The following is an 18,800-nucleotide window of genomic DNA, read 5'->3' as shown; positions in this document are numbered from 1 at the left end:
ATTACGCGCAGGGAGCGTGAGAAACACTCCGTAGCCAGTAGCTTAGGCTCAGGCGAGGATCTCAGTGAAGTAGTAATTTATTCGCGATCGCAATGGCACGCGTCCCACAAGCAGGAGCGCGCCTACTAGTCACACAGTACGGTTTGTGTACTTTCTTTCTCGACGACCGGGACCCTCCCCTGTTTCCCCACTGACTGGGTATTCCGGGTTCACAACCTATCCGACGCTTCACAGACACTACGTGGCCTTCAGTTGCCGGCCTGTTCAATTTCAAATTTCTTTTGACTTTTTTACTGTTTGAAGTGGTAATGTTTCTTCACTGATCTGACTTGACGCCGTGATTTTCACCTAGCTGCTCTGAGGGGTCCGGTTGTCTGCATTTTACAAGGTTGTCCGTTAAGCTTTCTTATCACTGCGAGCCTATCTCAACACCGCATTCCTTCCCTCTAAACAACGTAACTCTGCAAAAACAACATTTTTATTCCCACAATTCCCCCCTTTTCTTCTTTATAAATTGTTGATTTTTGCAAAACTTTTCTCTGCGGTGTAATTTGGTAGATCTCTTCCTCTTCTTCACCTTCTTTGCTTTCCATCCCCTCTAATATCATCGCCTTACGTGAGTAAGGTGGTGGCTCCACGGTCATTTCTTTCGATAGTGCAGTTTCAGTGAGCCGCTGTACTAGTCCTTTTACACAGGGGATAATGCAACAACCAAGGGCCGTCAAAACTCCTGATACTACGATCAAGGACGCAGATACGGACGCTAGGATCCCTTTCCATTTACCAAACCAAGATTCCGAACATCCCGCGAAGGAAGGGCCGGTTCCTAATTACTCTGCCAATTCACTGGCAAGGGCGGGAAGCCCTTGCAACGCTCTAGTTACTGTGCCATCTGGGGCAGTATTGTTGGGTATAAAAGTGCAACAATGGTTGCTCAGTATCACACACACACACACACCTCCTTTCTCCGCGATCAACATATCTAATGCTATTCTGTTTTCCCAAGCCATTTTGCTGGTGGCATCTAGTTGTTCAGCGATTTCTCTTATCACATCCCTTGTATGATTTATGAATATCTGCTGACTATAATAAATACTCTTATTGATTGTTACCCACCAGAACAGCGACTCAAACCCTGCAGCAATGTGATTCCTGGCTTTCTGTTCATCGGGAACTCCTCTAGGCACCCCAACAGAATCTATGTACACTCTATCATCAAATGACATTCCTAAGCCTCTTTTACTTCTTCTGTGTATTTGTGATGTTTCTCTTTCAAATGCCAGGGTGAAGGGTATAGCTAATTGAACAAGTGCAAAAGTGCCTCCCCAATTAGATGGTAGGGTGGACCATAAGATCTTCCCTCTGCAGTACCACCACAGATCTGCCCTGGGGATCTCAAGTCTTGAGCAGTTTCCCATCAGGTCCTTGGTAGCATTCAAGGTCCTCGTGCACAAGGCAAATTCTCCCAGATGCCGGGTAGCGCTCACACCCTGCCGTGAGAGGCAAGCTGCATGGTCACCTGTAGCTGTAGAGAATGCAGGGGGAACCCTGATATTGCTATCACGCAAGGAAGGGAACAGCAAAGAGAGAGACTTACAGGCCTCATTTCCCCAGGCAGTCTTTTCTTGGTACAATGCAATCATACATCGCATCCCCTGGGAATCCCTGGTCCACCCCAATGGGAAGGGCACTATCCGGGCAATCCGTCGTCCCGAGGCACAAGCATAGCAAGTGCTACGGTTGAGACTCTGGACAGCATATTTGACCCATTCTATCCAGGCATTCACATCCCCATACCCTGTTTCAATCTCAAATGTTTGAACTGCCACATTTCAAAGAGAGCCTCCTGTTTTCTCTCCTGTTTTCTCCTTGAGTTTCTCCCTTTCTCTGATGGCAATAGAGGATCGTTTCCATACAGCTGCTCTCAATCTGGCTGTTGGGTGTCTCCCAGTTACTTGTTCTCTCTGCTCAGTTGTCATTGGGCATTTAAATCTCCACAAGCTAACACCTCACAAGCATCAAACATGACAGATTGTGGTACATAACCCTCTGTCACATTCACCCCTATTTTGACGGGGTATCCCATCTTACTATTATCTGGTCATGCCTTTTCCAAGTTGCCAATTGACCAAGGCCTTCTCTGAGGCCTACAGTCACTAGAAACAAAATTAATAGTTGATTTTTCCCGGTCATTATTTTTAACCCTTAGGTTTCCAAATAATTACCAATACAAAGAGTAAGATATATGTACCCTACTACTAGAACAAAAACCCCTTGGGAGCACTTTGATTCGCTATAGGCCAGTCCTTTCTCTCAATCACAAGTCACACTCATTAGTTACCTGTGAAAATAAAAGGTTAGTTTACAACTGTAAGCTTTTATCCTGCTCACAGTCCACTACAAGATTTTTCTCTTCGATTTCAACTTCCAACAAGTCTTCTGTAGGAACAGCTTCCCAGGTATTAGGGTCGACGGATGCCTTCACTCGAGTATAGTGAGTCCAGCCTTTTTGTGCAGTTCTTACGGCTGTTTCAGTGGTTAGTAGTACTTGGAATAGTCCTTCCCATTCAGGCTGGAGTTTTGATTCTTTCCAGGTCCGAATCAGGACCCAATTTCCTGGTTGATGGTGGAGAATGGGGAATTCCAAAGGTGGGGTTTGAGCCAACAACCCACGGGTCCTGAGAGATGACAAAGAAGAGGACAACCCCAGAATACAGTTCTTAGGAAACTTCTCTTGTTTTGAATTGTGGTATCTCATCCCTTCTGCCCAGATAGGGGAATCCGAACAACATCTCATACGGTGAAATTCCTATATCGTTTCTTGGTGCTGTTTGAACCTGGAGGAGTGCTAAAGGTAATCATTCTACCCAAGGAAGTTGGGTTTCTAACACTAACTTAGTTAATTGCTTCTTTAATGTCTGGTTCATTCACTCTACCTTCCCAGAAGAGGAGGGGTGCCAGGGGGTGTGAAAATTCCATTGAATCTCTAAGGCCTGCATTAGCCCTTGCAGTACTCGTGAAGCGAGATGACTTCCGTGACCTGAATCAATGTTTTCAACTATCCCATATCTAGGGACTATTTGCTCCAGTGATACCTTAGCCACCGTGTTCGCAGTGGCAGATACTGAGGGGAAAGCTTACACCCATCCGGTCAACTAGGACAAACAAGTACTTTAGTCTCCCTACTTTAGGTAACTCGGTAAAGTCTACCTGTATGCTTTGGAAAGGTCAAATCCCTGGCTCCCGTCCCCCTCTAGATGGGTTACGGATGACCTTTTTATTTACCTTTTGACATACGGTACATCCTCTGCATATTTGCTTCGCTACAGTGTATACTCCTACACAGACATACTTTCTTAGCACAACATCACACATTGCTTGCACCTCCCAGTGACTCTCTTGATGTAAAACAGTTAATATTTGCCTCATTGGTGCTTTATTCAGCATTTCTCTCCCATCAGGGAGTATCCATTTTCCCTCAGACTTCGTGGTGCCTGATTCCTTAAAAAAAAAAAAAAATCTCTCAAAACTTTTTAATTCTTTCTCAGTTTTCAACAATTCCCTGAATCCTCTCTGGATTTATTCTTTGTTTTCCCTCAGACATTAGATGCCTTAAATACCTGACTTCTCCTTCTACATATTGTAATTTCTTTTTCAATACTCCCGAGCCGAATAGCTTGTCAGTAGCTTCCTTCACAACTCTTTTCTCCTGTCCTGACAATAAATGATCATCTACATATTTGTAACAGTAATACCTCCTCGGGAGGTTGTAATTGCTCCAAAATCTGTTCTAGAACTTGCCCAAATAAATTGGTGGCCCTGTAAACCCCTGAGGTAAAACTGTCCATCTGTATTGTTGCTTCCGCCCCCATTTCAGGGTCTTTCCAGTCAGAGGTGAATAGATCTTTGCTCTCAGGGCCTGAGAGCACTCCATTAATAACACTGTTATTCCAGTCTAACAATTTGCTATTTGAATGCCCAATTTCATCATCAAATCCCTTCCCTACAAGTTAGTCCCTGCCTTTGGTACATACAGTAATTGCCCAGTAATCATTTTATCCCCTACTCTCAGCCTGGTATCCCCCAAAAGTGGGGCTGTTATCCCAGCCCCTTCTACCCCCATCACTTTTAGGGTTTCATTAGTTAATTTAATCCCTGATACTTTACAAGCCAGTAATGATCTAGCTGCCCCAGTGTATTGGGTTCACATACCAAGGTTTGGGGGGGGAGAGGGGGGGTGGAGCAGGCTGCCCCCCCCCCCCCCCCATACTTGGGAAACTGACCAAACATCACAGCAAATATACCAAAACTTCTAGACTGTTACTTAGATAATGCCTTCATCCTCTTTCCCTGCTCATTCAACTTCAAACAGCTCTGTCAAACACTACATACCCCACCTTTAACACCTTCAATAACCCTTTTTAACACTTCTATCTTTCTCCAGCCTGTACTTTCCCATTTTCCTTCTCTCCTCCTTCTTCCACTCTGGATATTCCTATTTGAAACGGCCAGCCTGGCCACACTTCAAAGCCTGTCTTTCCTTGCCTGCTATTCCTTCATCTCTCTTCCTCTCCTTTCCATCCTGGCCCTGACTCCCCCAGATGATTTTCTTCCTCTCTCTCCAACCCTCTGCCTCACTACCTGCTACACTGTCAATACCATTAGTTTCGCTCTCTGCTTTTCCTTCTCATCTCCCCTCCCGATATACACCTCCAGGGCCTCCCGCAGGAGGGCCCCCCACAGTGACTGTTCACTACAACCCCCACCTTCTGGAGCTTTTTCTGTGTATCTTGCCAGGCTTTAATCACAAAATGAACTTTCAAGAGACCTTGGGATACCAGGTCCTTGGGATTCATCCACGAGTACTTTCCCATTCTGACCCCAAATCTCTCATATGATTTCGGTGTTGTGCATTATTATTATTCCAGCCAGGATCAGCAAGGATCCTACTAGTTGTTACCTCACAAAGAAGGACGTACCTATCTCTACTTGGAAACGCATCAGTCCGTAGACTCTGACCCACCTAAAGACCCCTGCAACTGACTGAAGCAAAAACAAAGCACTTACCCCAAACTGCAGCCCAGGCAGAATGAGCTCTCTGATGGGATGCCTGTGACTCAATTACCATTAGGCCCTCCCTGGAACCCAAAGCCAATCACCTGGGAAAGGGGAGGGGCAAAGCACAAGAAAGTAGAAAGCAGAAAGAGAGCAGGAGAAGCAGCAGCTGTTTTTCTTTTCCTTTATTTTTTTCTAGCTTATCTGAACAGCATGCAGAGTGCAGACCGGAGAACTGGCGTCTCTCTAGAAGCAACAATACCAATGCTTTTGCTTCAGCTTTGAATATTGAAATGACAATATGAGAAAGCAAGTTACTGAAGCTAACTGGAATTAGCTCAACTTTTCTTCTGCACAGGAAGAAAAATCTAGCAGCATAACAGATTACACCCCAAAACCAAAATCAATGTAGTAACATCACTCGCAGGAAAAAATGTAGCAAATGATGTAGTAACATCACTCGTGGCCCCGAGGCGCCTGCAGTACCCACTTTTCGCCACCAGGTGGCGAAGAGGGCGCCAGGGGGAGCCACAGGGTATGCGCTGACCGAAGGCGCCTGCAGTACCGGATTTTCACCAGCAGGTGGCGGAAGAGGGCATTGAAAGGCGGCACCGCGCATGCGCGGCGCCGGGGCGCCTGCAGTACCCACTTTTCGCCACCAGGCGGCGGCAGAGGGCGCCAGGGGGCGCCACCGCGCATGCGCGGCCCCGGGGCGCCTGCAGTACCCACTTTTCGCCACCAGGCGGCGGCAGAGGGCGCCACCGCGCATGCGCGGCCCCGGGGCGCCTGCAGTACCCACTTTTCGCCACCAGGCGGCGGCAGAGGGCGCCAGGGGGCGCCAACGCGCTTGCGCGGCCCCGGGGCGCCTGCAGTACCCACTTTTCGCCACCAGGCGGCGGCAGAGGGCGCCACAGCGTATGCACGGCCCCGGGGCTCCTGCAGTACCCACTTTTGGCCACCAGGCGGCGGCAGAGGGCGCCAGGGGGCGCCACCGCGCATGCGCGGCCCCGGGGCGCCTGCAGTACCCACTTTTGGCCACCAGGCGGCGGCAGAGGGCGCCAGGGGGCGCCACCGCGCATGCGCGGCGCCGGGGCGCCTGCAGTACCCACTTTTGGCCACCAGGCGGCGGCAGAGGGCGCCAGGGGGCGCCACCGCGCATGCGCGGCCCCGGGGCGCCTGCAGTACCCACTTTTCGCCACCAGGCGGCGGCAGAGGGCGCCAGGGGGCGCCACCGCGCATGCGCGGCCCCGGGGCGCCTGCAGTACCCACTTTTCGCCACCAGGCGGCGGCAGAGGGCGCCAGGGGGCGCCACCGCGCATGCGCGGCCCCGGGGCGCCTGCAGTACCCACTTTTCGCCACCAGGCGGCGGCAGAGGGCGCCAGGGGGCGCCACCGCGCATGCGCGGCCCCGGGGCGCCTGCAGTACCCACTTTTCGCCACCAGGCGGCGGCAGAGGGCGCCACCGCGCATGCGCGGCCCCGGGGCGCCTGCAGTACCCACTTTTCGCCACCAGGCGGCGGCAGAGGGCGCCAGGGGGCGCCACCGCGCATGCGCGGCCCCGGGGCGCCTGCAGTACCCACTTTTCGCCACCAGGCGGCGGCAGAGGGCGCCTGGGGGCGCCACCGCGCATGCGCGGCCCCGGGGCGCCTGCAGTACCCACTTTTGGCCACCAGGCGGCGGCAGAGGGCGCCAGGGTGCGCCAACGCGCTTGCAAGGCCCCGGGGCGCCTGCAGTACCCACTTTTCGCCACCAGGCAGCGGCAGAGGGCGCCACCGCGCATGCGCGGCCCCGGGGCGCCTGCAGTACCCACTTTTCGCCACCAGGCGGCGGCAGAGGGCGCCAGGGGGCGCCAACGCGCTTGCGCGGCCCCGGGGCGCCTGCAGTACCCACTTTTCGCCACCAGGCGGCGGCAGAGGGCGCCACAGCGTATGCACGGCCCCGAGGCGCCTGCAGTACCCACTTTTGGCCACCAGGTGGCGCAGAGGGCGCCAGGGGGCACCACAGCATATGCGCTGACCCAAGGCGCCTGCAGTACCGGATTTTCACCAGCAGGTGGCGGAAGGGGGCATCCAAAGGCGCCACCGCGCATGCGTGGCCCCGCCGCCTGCAGTACCCGCTTCTCGCCGGCAGGATGCGTCCTGAGGGCAGCAGGGACGGCTTCCCAGACCATTTTCCCAGAGAAAGCACAAACGAAAACAGCAGAAATTTGCACCCCGCGCCGCCTCAGGGAGGAAGGGTCTGCCTTGAGCAACGTGCCGCTCACGGCTGGGAAGCTGAGCGGCGGCAAGCTGTAACAGTACATTTTTTATCGGGACAAAAAAGGCAGGGAGATAATAACAACGAACCCAACGCGGGCAACGGGATGCTCTGAGCCCAACGACCACAACTCCCGGCTTGCTGGGGGAATGGTGCTCCTGGCGGCTTGACACTGCAGACACCATGGAGCCAGCCCCAGGCTTCCCCACCTGCAGCCCAGCACCCGCAGACCTGTGCCTGCCACCCCATGCCACCCCCGCCTGGGCTTTCCTTGCCCCAGCCGGCAATCCCCCGGGACCCGGCCTCCACAACGCCATCGCCTGCCCTGGGGGTCCTGCCGGGAACCCCCAGCCCCCTCCCCACTTGCGCCTCTGCAAGCAGCCCCCACCCCACAGAGCAGTCTCCCCACCCCAGGGAGCAAAGACAGCAGCGAGCCGCCCTCCCCGTCCCACAATAGGCAGCTGCCCCCCCACCTGGCAGGGCTGGCCCCGCACTCCGGCCGACAGACACGGGGCCACCCCCCCTCCATACCCACCCCGCTACGGAACCTGCACCCACACACAGACGGCGAAAGCCACTTCCTGGGATGGCAACCACCAAAGGGGGCACGGGCCGGAAAGCAAACTTTATTAAACTGCTGTGCAGGACTCCGGGGAGGGGGGCTGCGGTGGGGCTCCCTGCCCGGTCGTTCTCCCCTTCCCCTGGCGGGCAAGGCAAAGAGCGGCGTCCGTCTGTCCGTCCCTGCGTGGGGAGCGGATGCTGGAAGTGGGCTTCTCACTGTCGCTGCTTTGGGTAGTTGCAGAGTAATTGCCTGAAGTAACTAGGCAAATTAAACTCATATTCACCTTTTAAAGAAAGCGTACAGCATCGAAGCTTTCAGGGTGGAGGGCAGCTGCGCTACCTAAGCGTTCCCTAGGCCTCCAACTTTACGTGCTATCGCACTAGGGGAACTCGGTGTGCTGACTCCAAGGAAGGGGAGGGAGCGTAAAGCGGAGTGGAAACACCACGGATAGGCTCTGCAACCAGATGGGGATCCGATGCTCTCGTGCACACTGAGACCCACTGATAAGCTGAGACACACTGATAAGCTGCACCTTTGCTACCCTGAGCCAACGACCTGTCATGTTTTTAACAAAACACTGTACTCTAGGGAACTTTTGCTCATTCTAGTATCATCATAATACCAAAACACACCTCCATCCCAAAAGGTCCGTGCCTCCAAGGGACGACCACCCCTCACTGAGGGCGTGCTATGAATTTCTCAGACCCCTTACCTTTAAACAAAAGCAAGAAAACTTTTCACCAATCATAACCAAGGTATGCCTGACGAGAGTCACTCAAGCCCCACCTAAAGGAGAGAAAATAATGTAAACTGTCTGAAGTGAAAGGGGATGTTAGGGAAGATACCATCACGAAGGATACCTTTCTGACTTCTGGGATCAGTCGACGGGCTGAGCCTCTCTTCCCCCTGCCACCCTCCGCACTGGGACTCTGTGGGGTAACATTTGAACACTGCCCTTCATTGCATTGTTCCCAGCCGTGACAGTTCTCATTAAACGTGACTAGACCAAGGGCGTGCTACATTATTTAGGTGAATCCGTGACCATGATAGGTCAGTACCCTGAATCCGACCGCAACTGTAACAGTTACTCAGCTATGCCCCTTAACGTGACAGTATTTCATAGGGAAAAACATTAAGCCTAAGATTTCCCATGCCTAAGGCCCTAGGGGTCAGGCAGAGAAGGAACCCGAGACTCTTAGCTATGCAACTCCTGAGAATCGCAGCTTACAGTTAGTCACTCACTGTCTTCCGGTCTCACAGAATGAGGCAGAGGTATAATTAATTCCTTCTCCATCTCTCTGGAAAGAGCTTTTCTCCTATCTGTGACAAAGGAAAAAAAAAAAGTTGCGATCATGGGAGTCATTACACAAAGCCACAATCTGTGAATTCACTACTACAGTTAAGATCATTTTTAGTCAAAAAACACCTCGGCAGCAATGTTACCACTGCAAACAGCGCGGCAAGAAAAATTCCACTCAAGGTAAAGGAAAGGGCGAGCTAAAAGGACGAATGACGTGACCAAAGGCAACTGCAACAACCATCTGGTAGATGGTTGTCCACAGCCCTTGGATTTCATGGTTGTCTTTCCTGACAAATGAATCCTGGAAGAACAGAAAAGATACACAAGGTGTCCTTTGTGGAGCCTTTGGGGAGACTACTGAAAGGAAAACCAAACCAAAAAACTAGGGACAGCAAGCGGCGTGTACGTTGGTTCTGTTAACAGAGTGACACTAACATACTAGAAATTTCCACGTTCTTTGCCCTCTGCCTTAAAAAAGTCACCCAATTCTGTCAGTGTTCACCGTCGCCTTTTTTTTTTTTTTTTTAAATTTTCACGTGGACATCCGAGGAAAACATTTTGAGTCCCTGTCATCAAGGGAGAGGAGGAGAAAAAAAAAAAAGAGAGGGATGAGGGGGGAAGAAGCACAGCCATTCCTTGCCTCGGTAACACGAGCAAAAAGCTCAGGCGCTCGGCAACAATGCGCTTTGAAAGACAAAACACAGAAGAAACAGCACGTTATTTAATCTCAGCTGTAGAGTCACGTGTATTTGTACCTGCTCATTTATTCATCTGCCAGTTTATTTTGCTACAGACGCTACAGAACGTAGAGACTGCGAGGTTACTACAACCTTTTGTAACCGATGCAATCTTTGGTAGGAATAGCTATCTAAAAGAGCCAACAAAATCCCCTTCGTCGACAGCCATTTGAACAGCCTGGTTCGATACGCTCACAGAGAGACCCATGAAAAATCCACCCTTTCTTTCAGAAAAGTAAATAAATACATACATACATACGAGACGGTAAGGAAGAAAAGCTGAACACACGGGATACAGTCCTTTGCCAAGGGGCAGATCCAACATCAGCACAAGGAGCTTTGGGGCATGTGAGTGATCATCTACACCAGCCATCGGGACAAGCCAAACGCACGCACACGAGCCTCGATTAAAAAACAAACAAACAAACAAAAAAACCCAACACGTTAAGTTCCTTTATAGCTTATGGAAGTACCAACCTACAGCTTAGATGCAGTTGGATTGCATCAGCTTAGGGACTGCCTCCTTCAAAACGCACAGGGCGGTGGGAAAACCAGTCTCGAAAACCTGTTGCCTAACAGGAGACTGTTGCCTGCTCCTCCACAGGTTACATTCTTCCAAGCATCGTCCTGTTCCTGGATTTTACCAGCCACAACAGGATGGTCCCACTGGCATGAGTCGGGGACGCTTCGCACGGGGTTTATTTGACGCTGAAGTAAGTCTTCTGTGGGTATAAGTAACGCAGCACGAGATGGAAAGTAAGCTAAGGTACCGTCTGCGGCACAACGCTTGTGCGATATTGGACCTGAGGGGACCAGTCAAAGCCTGCAATAATCGCTGAGCGGGTGGGTAAGTAGGGAGCCCTACGGGAAACAGAGCTTGTGTTCTGCAAAGCTCTTTTCCCGTCAAGAAGAGGACCTTTTCTATTCAGCGTCTTTACCGAACTTTAGGCTACTTCCTATTCGCTTTGGCAAGTTAGCCTCCATAGAAGCCAAGAGATTTTAAACTGCCAAGCACCATTTATAGTTCCTGTCCTCCGATGACAGGGAATTTCAATCGGGGCGCTAGTTAATAGGAAAGTCTGGCTCTGTTTCACGCAAATCAAGTACCTAACCACAGACAGGAGTCTGCAGAAAGAACGCTTTAAAAGATGAATTTAAAGAGAGGGATGATACTCACTTTTCCAACATTTCTGCAATGACTGTGGCAAAAAAGGCTGAACCAGGGACGTCTCTATCATCCCCTCTAGGATTTAGCAGCTCCATACAGTTATGGGTCAAATACCACAGCTTCAACGCAAGGCAGACCTCGAAGGTCACGTTTCTGTCTGCGTACCGAGTTCTGCTGGAAAGCCCCCAGCCGCTCAATTCCCAAGCAACTTTGCCACGGCCAGCGCTTACCTGGAGTTTTGCTTTCTCTCGCTGCTCAGTACGGGCTCAAGGCCTCTTTTGTTGCACACAGTTCAAGCAAAACTCTCGGGACATAACCAACAGACAGACAGACAGGCAGAAATCACCTCTCACGTCTGTCTTGACCGACCACAACCAGCGTTCTGGAAAGCCCCGCAAGCACCGGTGTATTTCTAGGACAACTCTGAAAGCTGAGGCAGGACAAAGGTTAGCCTCTTGTACCACAGACTGAGCAACAAAGAGACAGAGCTCAACAGGCCAATTCGTTCTAGGTCTAAGAAGCTACTACAGCTTGGCAGGCACTACGTGGCTTTCCTTTAAGCTTCCCACACCGAGCAGTTCGCGCTTCTGCAAATTTGATTAAGCCTTTGAGCCTGGGCTGCAGGAAGTTTACGAGCACGCCTCGGTTTCACCCGGAGGTCGCTGCGACTTACCCGGACAGCTGGGACAGACGGGCTGCTCTTTCTCCTGGGAAACCTGCGACTGCAGCACGCCAGCTGCAGCTTTCCTCCCTTCAGCTGCCGCGCCACCTTCGCTCGGCGACAAACCCCGCGGGGGTCCCAGCGGCGGGGAGCTGCTTCTGCCCTGGTGAGCCGCAGGGAAAGGAGAGAGCCGGCCGTCAGCGCGCGGGGGGAGGAAAACCTCCGAGGCGCAGCCCGACGATCGGGCGCAGCGAGGACCCGCGCCCGGCCGCCGCAGCCCCCACGCCCCCCGGCCCGACGCTCCGGGGAAGCGCCCCCGAAGGCTCTCGCTCGCCTCACCGCCGGCAGCCGCGCTCGCAGCCAGCGGCAACCTGCGCCTCCCGGCCGCGGCCCCGGCTCGGGGAAAGACCGGCCGCGCACCACAGAACTACAGCTCCCAGCATGCCGCGGGACGGAGCAGTCCATCCGCCCCAGAGGGGAGTCGGCCAAGCGCACGCAACCGCCCGCCCCCCGCGCCGCTTCGCCCCCCTCTCCCCCAGCCCTCCGAAGCCCCGCGCAGTGCAGACCCCGCCGCACGCCCGCTCCGCTCCGCCCGCTCCGGCGCGGCGCCGCCCCCGCCCCGCACAAGGGCCGTTTCCGCAGAAGCCGCCGACCGCGTGGCGCCCCAACCGCCCGCCGCCTCGCCCCCTCCCGGCCCGGCCCGGCCCGGGGCGGCACCGACCACCAACCTCGTTGCGGCACCGCGCCGCGGCGGCCCGGCGCGGCCGCTGCCGCCCATAGCGCCGGCAAGCCCTGCACGGCACCTCCGCCCTGGGCTCCTCCGAGCCAATCACGGAGCGTTTCCGCCCTGAGTTAAGGCTAGCCGTGACGCCGCTTCCGCCCTGGGTTCCCAGCCAATCACGGAATGCTCCCGCCCTCACTGACGGCTCGCTCGGACACCGCATCCGCCCTCACGGTCCAGCCAATCACGGAGCCGTTTTGGCCCTCAGTGAGGGCACGCCCTGACGTCACTTCCGCCCTCGGTTCCCTCGCAGGTAACGGGTCTCAAGGCAGTTTGTTCCCTTTAAACAATAACGGAGCGCGGCTGTGCTTCAGAACGATTGCATTTCTTGAAATCTCTAGGAAGCAGTCCGTGAAATGTGATCTCGGACCCTCGCCTTTTAAGCATCAGAGGCAAACGTGCTATCTGTAGATGCTCCTTAGAAGCTAAACTGTCAGTCTGCAATTGTTTTACCTTTACTGCAACTCAGGACCGCACTCGGAGCGCTGACTCAATGCCGTGTGTGCTGTCTCCAGCTAGCTGTCAGGCACACGCTGCTCCACGGAGAAGTCAAATTTCCTCTGTAATTGCTTACCCAAACCAGTATGGGACGCAATAGGAAACCAGGGAGGAAGCAACCTCTCCTCTGCACTCAGAGTCCGTCCTGCCGTCAGCTACAGCATGGGACAGAAACCGTATTATTCAGATGCGGAGGTATCAAAGATGATCCTCTGAAGTCGCATCGGAGAACTTGAGGCTGGGGGCTGGCAGGAAAAAAAGTAACTAACAAGACAAGCCATCCTAAGTCTGTAAAAAAAAAAATAGAAAAAAAGGAAAAAATAGAAAAAGGTCGGAGGGTGGGGGTGGGAAGCCAGTAAGAATCAGCCTGATAAAAGGTTTACAAATGAGATGAAGAAGAAGAGGAGAAGGGGAGAGATTGTCTATGCAAGGCAAGAGACCCAGGAGGCAAAGGCTGAAGTCTAGGCAGGCAGACTAGAATGTGACGAGGAAACATACTGGCTTTCTATGAAGAACAGAGCTAGCAGCAAGGAAGTAATAATGGCAGACGAGGGAGACTAGTGCCTTTTCCTTTCACGTGAACATACTCCCTTCACTAGAGCCTACTCCCCTTCAGTATGAAACGAGGACCAACGCTCACAAAATTCAGTTATAAAATAGGAAGCTGCCCTTTGGCAGTCTCTTTCTAAGTGCCCATACCCATCACTTGCTCCTCAAACACTTGCTCATATGTTAGAGAAATGCTCAATCAGTCTTGCTAAAAATACTAGCAGTGAGAGCCTAGACTCATCGCTCCACAAGCGAGTGAAAGCAATCATTCTGCCTCGGTGCAAACATGCAGTATCAGTATGGGACAGACCACTCACAGCCTAGAGCTTCTACTTTCTGTGCTAATTTTTTTTAGCATATATTCTTAACAGTTGCGATTTGCTATTAGCAATCTATATCAAACATTTGATGTTTAATGGTAGCCTGCAACTCAGCTGCGTTCGGCATGGACAGGAAAGTGCTCATTGGTAGGAACCTCATAAATTGCAAGTTAAGCAGGGAACCTACGTTATAAGACACGTGCAGAAACCGCAGCACCTGAACGTAAGCTAACTCCTTCTCTACGCTGGGTATCAAAAACCAACCCTGAATAACTCTCGACATTGCAGAAGCAAGTCCCAAGAATGTGCCCGTAGAAAAAAAAAAAACTGGGATGGCAACAGAATTCATTTCAGAAGAGTCTTTTGAGGCAAGACTTCTTGCAGCCTTCCAGTAACTCACCAACAGAAATACACTTTTGTTATCAAAGATCTCTCTGCATTACAGTTTGCGACGTGCCAGTTTCACACATTTTCTAACCCAAGACCAGCTTCTCGATGCACCCCTCGAACGCAAAAGAACGGATTTAGTCTATGCTGCCTGAACTGTACTTTCCTCGGTCAGAAGGTAATATGGTTCGTTCCGGAAAGCATCATTTTTCAGTAACAACCTTCCCCACAGGGGCCAAACATCACGTTAACCAGCCCGGGAGATACTCATGCTATTTCATACATGACGATAACAGGGCAGATACTTGCTATATTCAATTCCTAAAGCGAGCCTCCTTTGGCAAAAGGAAACGCTATTTATTTATTTATTTAGATTTTTTTTTTTTTAAACAATGCCGTGGGTTGCTGTTTTCAAAGGCCTCTCTGTCTTCTCTGATGAAGACATCTCTCATGTAATTATGGAAGCTGCAGCTGTTTCCACCGACAAGCTCTCAAAGTCCTGGGCTCACTAACCTGTGACAGCCGTAATATCCAATTGCAGGTGACGGAATATTCTAGTTCTGCTCATTTCCTTTGAGGCCCAGAAAAGCTCACGACAACAGGAGTACCATGAAAGGACCCATAATATTACCTTTATTTTCAGCTTCTTCTAAGTCCTTCTCGTTTGCCAAGAGAATTTCTTCTCTCTGATCAGGTAACAAGTCAGCAAGACGATAATCAATCTCCGCTCTCTGAAAGAGAAAAGTTTCTGAACTGCATCCTTATATGAAGTCCGTGGTGTTTGACATCTGGCTCACTTCAGCTCATTTCTACTGACACATCTTCCCGCCGTCTTGACTCCCTGGATGCTTGGAGCCAGCTGATTTTTTCCAGGACCCATTTGTGTTATAAACCTGTATTTTAAGGCTTGCCACGTGTTCCCAACCTTAAAGAGTGAGCACATACTGTTCTCTCACCTGCTCAGGCTGCAGAGCTGCCAGGGTCCTGCCACCAGCTCGAGCCCTTTCACCCTGCTGCTCTGCTGGAGGGCCTGCCAAAACAAACAAACAAACAAACAAAACACAACCACAAGACACGCAGACAAAGGTTACAGCCCATGTGGGAGGAAACGAACGCTAACCTTTCATCTTCCAACTCTTTACTCAAAGCAGGAAAACAGGTACGGTCCTAATAGACATATCAAAGAAATTCACTGTATGCCAGAACAGGAAAATCTGTATCAGATACCAAAATGCTGCCACGGTCCCCGAGCACAGCCCTTTTCAAGGCATCACGGAGATTCAGCAAGATCATCCAGGTCACAGGGGACAAACAAGCTCGTATCAAAGCTGCACACAGCTTGTATCAAAGAGACTTGACAAAGAGCAAAAGAATACAAGGACGGCTAAATCTCAGGAGAGATTTAGGAGAAAACTGAAAACAGGGAGGCATCCTTTGAAAAAGTTTAATTAGACAACTAACGAAAAGAGAAAAGATTGCAAAACAACACGGGAATGTACAAACAGCGCTGGAAGCCAAAAGCGGCCTGAGTAACAGCTTGCAGAATAGCTGCTCTCTCCACGCCTCTCCCTGTGCACACTGAAGGGTTCCTACAGAAGAAAGGTTTTCTTCTTGGCGTGGATATCAAAAAACCTGTCTCAAACTGAAACGATACAGAACAAGTTTTGAAACAGAAGCAGAAGTAACAAGTCAAAAGGCTCACGCAGCATTTCACTAAGGAGTTCTCAAGTAGCTCACGGATAAGCTACGTTTTCATTTTTAACTCTCTTGAAATTGTCTGTAGGACAGATGACTTGAAATGTGACTAATAGGCCCGGACTTCTATTTCAGAAGCGTCCTACAGAAATTGCCAGAGCAGGAATTCCCACGTTAAGGAAAATAACAGGAGGTAAGAAAAGAACTAGCGGACACTTGATTAAGAAGGCTTAATTAAGGAGCGTTAAAACAGCTTTTTAAAGCGAGGTCATACTTTATAAAGTAGAGCGTATTTTCGTGTTCTTTGAAAAAAAGTGACACACGCGAGGAGATAAGAGTTCATTTTAAAAAGTTACCTGACTATTTCAAGTGTGTTTTGGAAGACAGAAGACAAAAGAAAGAATGGGAGTAACCACGTTCCATGGTAGAGGAAGGGTCGCAGTAAGATTTCACCTTTACTTTTGCTGTTCACCATACTTGTAATTGTCTGAGACGTGGGGTTACAAGATGAAAAGCTTTACAGCTGATACAAATTTATTGCAGTAGGACAAAGTGAAAAGCGCTGATATCGCACTTTTTCCCAGAAAGGAACTTCTCGGAAAAGGAGCTAAGTTTCCTGGTGGACGCCAACTTGAACACGAAACAGCAATGTGCCTTTGCTGCAAAAGCAGCTGAGGGTATCCTGGGTGGCATTAGGCAAAGTATTGCCAGCAGGTCAAGAAAGGCGATCCTCCGCCTCTGCTCAGGAACGGTGAGGCCGCACCTGGCGTGCTGGGCCTGGGCCTCCCAGTACAGGAGAGACCTGGACACACTGCGAAGAGTCCAACGGAGGGCCACGAGGACGGTAAGGGACTGAAGCACCTTTCCTATGAGGACAGGCTGGGAGAGCTGGGACCGTTCGGCCTGGAGAAGAGGAGGCTTGGAGGGGATCTCATCGATGTCTGTAAATACACGAAGGGAGGGTGGAAGGAAGACAAAGCCAGACTTTTCTAACTGGTACCCAAGGAACAAAAAAGGAGGCAACAGACACAGGCCGAAACATAGGATGTTCCCCTCCTGTGGTTTCCTGAACATCAGTAAATACTTTTTCGCTGTGAGGGTGACTGAGCACTAGCGTAGGCTGCCCAGGGAGGTCGTGGAGTCACAGTCTTTGTGAGGTTTCAAAACCTGTCTGGACGTGGTCCTGGAAAACCAGATCTGGGTGGCTCTGCTTGAGCAGGGGTGTTGGACCGGGTGACCTCTGGAGGTCCTTCCGACCTCAACCAGCCTGTGATTCCTTTGCAGCCGCTATGCAACCAAATAGCAAGCACAATTCAAAGCAGATAAACGTGAAGAAATGCAGAGGCAAAAGGGGAAATCAGGCCTCGGTACTGCACATAATCCTATGAAAACATCACCTCAGTGCTCATCAGCGTCGAAGAGCAACTTACACGTTTAAGCTTTTGGAAAAGGCCTAGGAAAGGCAACAAGAAACATCACCAGTCTAATCAAAACTCAAAGTTAGCCTTGCTATCTCATAAACTGAAGGTTCATTTGCATCTTGGATGCTACACAGAATTTTATTTTTGCCTATCTTAAAAAGGTCACAGTAGAATAAAAACAGTTTCAGCCAAGAGAAACAGGGATCGCCAAACTTTTGGAACAGTTTCTATCATTTTTGTTGTTTTTTTTTCCTGAGGCAGTCATTTCAACTAGAATCAACCATGAAATCCATCTGAAACAGCTGGAAGAAACTGTGGTTATGAAAAGCCAACCTCCTCCTTCCTTCTCGGGGCCTACAATATGGACCAAAGTCCAGAAGCCACCGAAGGAAACACGTCTGGAGATGATAAAAAGAGTACGTGATTTTGTTGATGGCCTGGTGTGAAACTGTACCAACCACCTTCCTCTTTCTAGAAAAGTACCTTCAGCATCAACAGGTGACAGACTTCACGGCAGCACAGCTCACAAGACTAGACCACTACCAGCCACACGTCTGGGAGACAGAAAAGCTAGCAAGCTCCAGGTATCTGGAAAGCAATATCCAGGACATGTAAAGTACCCATAAATCACTGAAAGACAGAATCCACTGCCGGAAGAAGCGAACGATTGTAGAATAGCGTTCGGCTTATATGCAGGGAAAGACTATGTATTTAGAATCAGGAGTGTTACTCGTGACTATATACAATTCCGAGGAGCTAGCAGAAGTACCGTAGCGTCCACACAGGGCGTGCCTTCCAATCCTTTTACCGGCTTTGTTGCCCTCCTCTGTACGCTTTCAGGGATCTTAACGTTCTTTTTATATCGTAGAGCCCAGAATCGCACACAATATTGAAGGAGAGGCTTCGCCAACGCTAAATACAGTGGGAGAATCACCTCTTTTGACCAGCTGGCTACGCTGTGTTTAATATATCCCAAAATGCTAGACGATAACCCGTGCTTCTGAATCCTTTAGCTATCTTCCCAGGGCCCTGAAATTTATTTTGATTGAACACAGACTTCTTGCTGCAACTTTGTTGGTACCCACGTGAAAGAGCAGGAGTAGGGAATAATCTGAAGTTTGAACTAAGCTCGTAAGCTCGCTAGCAATGTCCCTGATCCAAGCCCCAGGCAGGTAGAAAAGCTCAGCTGTAGAGTCACGTGTATTTGTACCCGCTCATTTCTTCACCTGCCAGTTTATTGTGCTACAGACGTTACAGAACACACAAACTGCAAGGTTACTACTACCTTTTGTAACCGATGCGACCTTTGGTAGGGCTAGCCGTCTAAGAGAGCCACCAAAATCCCCTTCACGCCCGGATTTCACCCGGAGGTCGCTGCGACTTACCCGGACAGCTGGGACAGACGGGCTGC

At 50.9% G+C, this 18,800-nt stretch overlaps 1 protein-coding gene and 1 long non-coding RNA gene across 11 annotated transcripts; both read right to left on the bottom strand.

Moving 5' to 3' along the window:
- Positions 1–59: 59 nt before the first annotated feature.
- On the bottom strand, positions 60–5,810 carry LOC310897910. The gene is made up of 2 exons (XR_014582784.1): positions 5,068–5,810; positions 60–3,501 (listed from the first exon to the last, which is right to left on the bottom strand). It is a non-coding gene; the product is annotated as an uncharacterized lncRNA (long non-coding RNA).
- Positions 5,811–7,888: 2,078 nt separating this feature from the next.
- Positions 7,889–16,479, bottom strand: LOC310897907 (uncharacterized protein). 10 transcript variants are annotated; one of them, XR_014582771.1, is made up of 7 exons: positions 12,467–16,479; positions 11,751–11,901; positions 10,165–10,311; positions 9,115–9,192; positions 8,733–8,801; positions 8,585–8,658; positions 7,889–8,155 (listed from the first exon to the last, which is right to left on the bottom strand). XR_014582771.1 is itself a non-coding variant. In XM_083832066.1 (6 exons), the coding sequence occupies exons 1-6, from the start codon at positions 12,680–12,682 to the stop codon at positions 8,648–8,650; spliced, it is 672 nt and encodes a 223-aa protein (XP_083688192.1). In that variant the 5' UTR covers positions 12,683–16,479; the 3' UTR covers positions 7,889–8,647. The 10 variants fall into 10 exon arrangements, 4 of the variants coding, with proteins under 4 accessions (XP_083688192.1, XP_083688194.1, XP_083688193.1 ...); XR_014582772.1 differs by having other exon boundaries at positions 7,889–8,130; XR_014582773.1 differs by having other exon boundaries at positions 7,889–8,051.
- Between the last annotated feature and the right edge of the window lie 2,321 nt (positions 16,480–18,800).

This window comes from Anser anser (genome assembly GCF_964211835.1).
Source record: "Anser anser genome assembly, chromosome: 3".
Taxonomy (NCBI): domain Eukaryota; kingdom Metazoa; phylum Chordata; class Aves; order Anseriformes; family Anatidae; genus Anser; species Anser anser.
This window is presented reverse-complemented; position numbering and strand designations above follow the sequence as displayed.

Excerpts from the sequence above, each read along its gene's own strand:
- LOC310897907 (XM_083832066.1), bottom strand. The coding sequence starts at position 12,682 with ATGCGGTGTCCGAGCGAGCCGTCAGTGAGGGCGGGAGCATTCCGTGAT. Across the intron at positions 9,193-10,164 it reads TCTTCCTTACCGTCTCGTAT|ATAGGAGAAAAGCTCTTTCC; the intron begins GTATGTATGTAT and ends CCTTTGTCACAG. Across the intron at positions 8,802-9,114 it reads TTCTGTGAGACCGGAAGACA|AGTCCCAGTGCGGAGGGTGG; the intron begins GTGAGTGACTAA and ends GTTACCCCACAG.